This window comes from Diaphorina citri, unplaced genomic scaffold, assembly GCF_000475195.1.
Source record: "Diaphorina citri unplaced genomic scaffold, Diaci psyllid genome assembly version 1.1 scaffold29821, whole genome shotgun sequence".
NCBI classification, from domain to species: Eukaryota; Metazoa; Arthropoda; class Insecta; order Hemiptera; family Psyllidae; genus Diaphorina; species Diaphorina citri.
In genome coordinates this window covers 1-3,459 of record NW_007407158.1, presented here as the reverse complement: position 1 = coordinate 3,459, position 3,459 = coordinate 1, and the positions used below count along the sequence as shown (strand labels likewise).

At 42.8% G+C, this 3,459-nt stretch overlaps 1 protein-coding gene across 1 annotated transcript in view; it reads left to right on the top strand.

The window, feature by feature from the left end:
• Positions 1-3,304, top strand: part of LOC103523622 — a gene marked incomplete at both ends in the record, with an annotated part of 10,080 nt that extends 6,776 nt beyond the window's left edge. The window contains 3 exons of the mRNA XM_008488653.1: positions 1,921-2,067; positions 2,614-2,769; positions 3,189-3,304. Of these exons, the coding sequence (XP_008486875.1) occupies positions 1,921-2,067; positions 2,614-2,769; positions 3,189-3,304 (419 nt within the window). The remainder of the gene's footprint in view (positions 1-1,920; positions 2,068-2,613; positions 2,770-3,188) is intronic.
• Between the last annotated feature and the right edge of the window lie 155 nt (positions 3,305-3,459).

Below are 3,459 nucleotides of genomic sequence, written 5' to 3'. Positions count from 1 at the left end.
CAAACCGGTGATTCTATATCCATGTCGTACGCAAACTACCATTGGATCTTAATCTTTTGATTGATACTTTAAACATTCCATTTGACCCATTTAAAAATATTTAAACTTTTAAAAGTACGTTATTAATAAAATAAATTCATATAAATGACAATAAAGAGTAAAAAGCAAGTAAAAAAAATCCGCCCCGGAAGCGCCCGGCGTTTTTACTCGAGTGCCCGGCGCCCAACCTTGCTTTCGGACGTCGATCTCTGAACTTTAAAACCGCATACATCCATCAGATGTTTACACTGTTCCTACGTTGTGCCTTTAGAAGCCAATGGTAGCGTGTCGCATGGTAACTTTGAAAAAAAAACATCTTCACCTTATGAGTGGAGAAGACCAACAATGACAGGTACATCCAGACGACGGTCTTCCGGAACGACCCTAACCTAACCGGGTCCACCGGTAGTTTGCATTACAGATAGACTATCCACTGTAGCGCGAAATAAAACTAAAAGTTCAAATTATTGCTCAAAGAAGAGAAAGTCGTTAAGAGAGTTTGGCAGAAACTAGCCCTCGAAGGACCTTTTAGGTCTCTCTTAATTAAACTTAACAAATGGAATAATAAATAAAATTATACTGATCCTGTGATCCCCTAAAAGACTTTGGCTGAGATCAAGCGGACGACGAGGCATCCTAAAAAGTTCTACTCGATCTTGAGACCTAAAAGTTCCTACTCATCTTGTTCTACTATTTTACAACAACAACAAAACACACACACAACCTGACAACCCTGAACTAGCAACTAATAGTCGACAGTTCCTCCTATTAATATATAATAAACCCCACAAGATTATACTTTAGATTCAGTTTAGTAAGGGAACCAAGGCTTCTGAAAAAGCTTTTTTGTATAAACAGGTTGCAATACCACGCGTCCTTAATAGACGCAGCCTACAAACGGCTAGTCGTTTCGATAGCACTGTCGAGCCACCTACAGAAAGGCTAAACTATTACAGATACTCCACACAGGTGTGTGACCTTTGGCAATGTGACGGAGCTGTCGGTATCTGAGTGAAAAATAAGAGCAGGTGGCGGTAACTGTAATTAGTTGCCAGCCATGGATGAGAGCGAGAGAACAACAAGGGATTGGGGGCAGTGACAAAAAGGCATGGAAGGAAGACAAAAGGGATTGGGGGGCCAGACCAAAGGGATAGGGGGCCAGGACAAAAAAGGCATGGAGCAAGACAAAAATGCATGGAAGCAAACAAAAGGGGAATGGAGAGGAGCCGGGCACAGGTAGAAGGAGGGAGTCTGCTCAGTTCAGACCTACGCATACTGAAATTAAAGAAGCTCAATCTTTGTAACTCCGACCCTTGCGCAACTCCTCTTTACCACACAGACACAGAAAGCGATATCCGCTGCTACAGGTCGGCGTTGGATTATCCTATTGTCACCCACTCCTTCAAATATTTTTATCTTTTAACGGGGTAGTCCGGAGGTCAGCGTGGATTATCCTTTCATGCCCCAAGTCCTCCAATTTTTTTATCTTTTAACGGGGGTTAGTCCGAGGTCGTCGGTGGATTATCCTTTCATCCCCAAGTCCTCCAATTTTTTATCTTTTAACGGGGTTAGTCGGCGAGGTCGGCGTGGATTCCTCCCCCTTACTTACCCACGTATATTGCATCCACCTACCGAAAGTTTCGTTCAAAAAAAAAAAAAAAAAAAAAAAAAAATCCCTTCCCAACAATAAATAACATAGCTATACAAACAATTATCTTATTCGTACCTATCTTAATCTCTCGGTATTTTGTATTTTTACCCTTTCTCTCACCATTTTGTCTTATTCTTTTCCCGTGGTAGTTTTTGACAACTATATTACCTTTAGATAACACCCTTGCTGGAATTACCGGCTCAGAGCTGGAACTTTTGTTTTGTTGTTAGTTACTTTGTTGAAGATTCGACTGGTCAGATTCCGGAGCCTCCTCCCGAAAAACACAAGCACAAAGACGTTTATTATGATCTATACAGGAAACTTCCTGGAAACTATGATCTATCAGGAAACTTCCTGTGGTTCCTGTATGATAAACCGTGCTTTTCTGGAAACCGTTCCTTATGAATGGGGCAGCGAAACTTCCTGAGGCAGCGGGACCCTATCCTCACTCTAGATCAGATATTGGGGCGCCATCCTACAAGTCTTACCAACGTGCTACGATCGGTTCGTCTTCACTTTCGTGTTCAGAGACCCGTATGATATTAACACCGATGAGAAATAAAATTATATTATAATTACATTACACCAGGCCATCCCCCCCCCGTGAGTTGAGTTTTTGCGGCCCGCCAACTCTCTACATTGGTCTCTTGCGGCCCTCGGGTGCCCTAAGGTTGGACAACCCTGTCTAGCTCTTACCGTTCTCGAGATATTTTGTTTACAAACAGACAGGCACACACGGACCAATGGCTGAAACTTTGGATTTAGGCTCTAGGACCTCAAACCGTGTTTTGGCACTAAAAACTGACCATCGAAAATTACTTTCCTTCCTATTGGACAAGGAAAGAAGAAAAAAAAGAGGCACTAATATCTAAATAGTCTAATTAGGTACCTATGTTTGTTGGCCTGTGGCCTCCTGATTGCAGATGGATCGTGGGCCTCAACTTGAAGAATGGCCTCGCCCGTCAAGTGTTCCCCTGTATGGACGAACCTAAGATGAAGACCTGGTTTGAACTGAGCGTCACGCATAAGACCGAGTTCCAAATCATGTCCAGCATGCCCATCCATGACACGGTCAACTTGTGAGTATAAAAGGCCTTTCCTCTACAACGGGCTTTGGTTTTTCTGGACATGGAAAGTAAGTGTGTCGCGCCGCATCGAAGATGCGTTCACTCTGCGTTGGGAGTGGGGGTAAAAATTGTGGAAGCTCAACAAACATGACATCTAGCGGAGAAATCACAAAACAATTTTGTACTTGATGCTAATCGAGATTCGCTTCCGGAATTTAGGACGCGGCGTTCAGTCAGTCGAAGATATACGCCAGGAGGGGAAGTGAAATGAAAAACACGCGTTGGCTTCAAATTGGGTTGGCGTCATACCGAATTAAATAATTTCTGTAAAAAATTGACTTACTTTAGAAACTGTACAATTTAGATAAGTAAAAACTGACTTACTTTAGAAACTGTCCTGTCACTGTACTGACCAAACTGTCTCATTTCAGCACCAAGGAGGGAGCATTCATCACGGATCATTTCCAGAGATCTCCTCCCATGTCTGTAGGATCCCTGGCACTCTTCATGCATGACTTCCAAGTCCCTCCTGTCAACTATGAGAATGGTAAGTCAGTCCAGTAAGAAATAAGGTGGGAAGAGGAAATTGAAGGGATAAGTCCGATTCCCAGTTAGTTTCCAATATCCGTTCAGGTTACGCTCTAGTCGGAATTTCGGAATACTGTGAGTTGAACGGCAGATGAGAATACTTCCATTTAATTG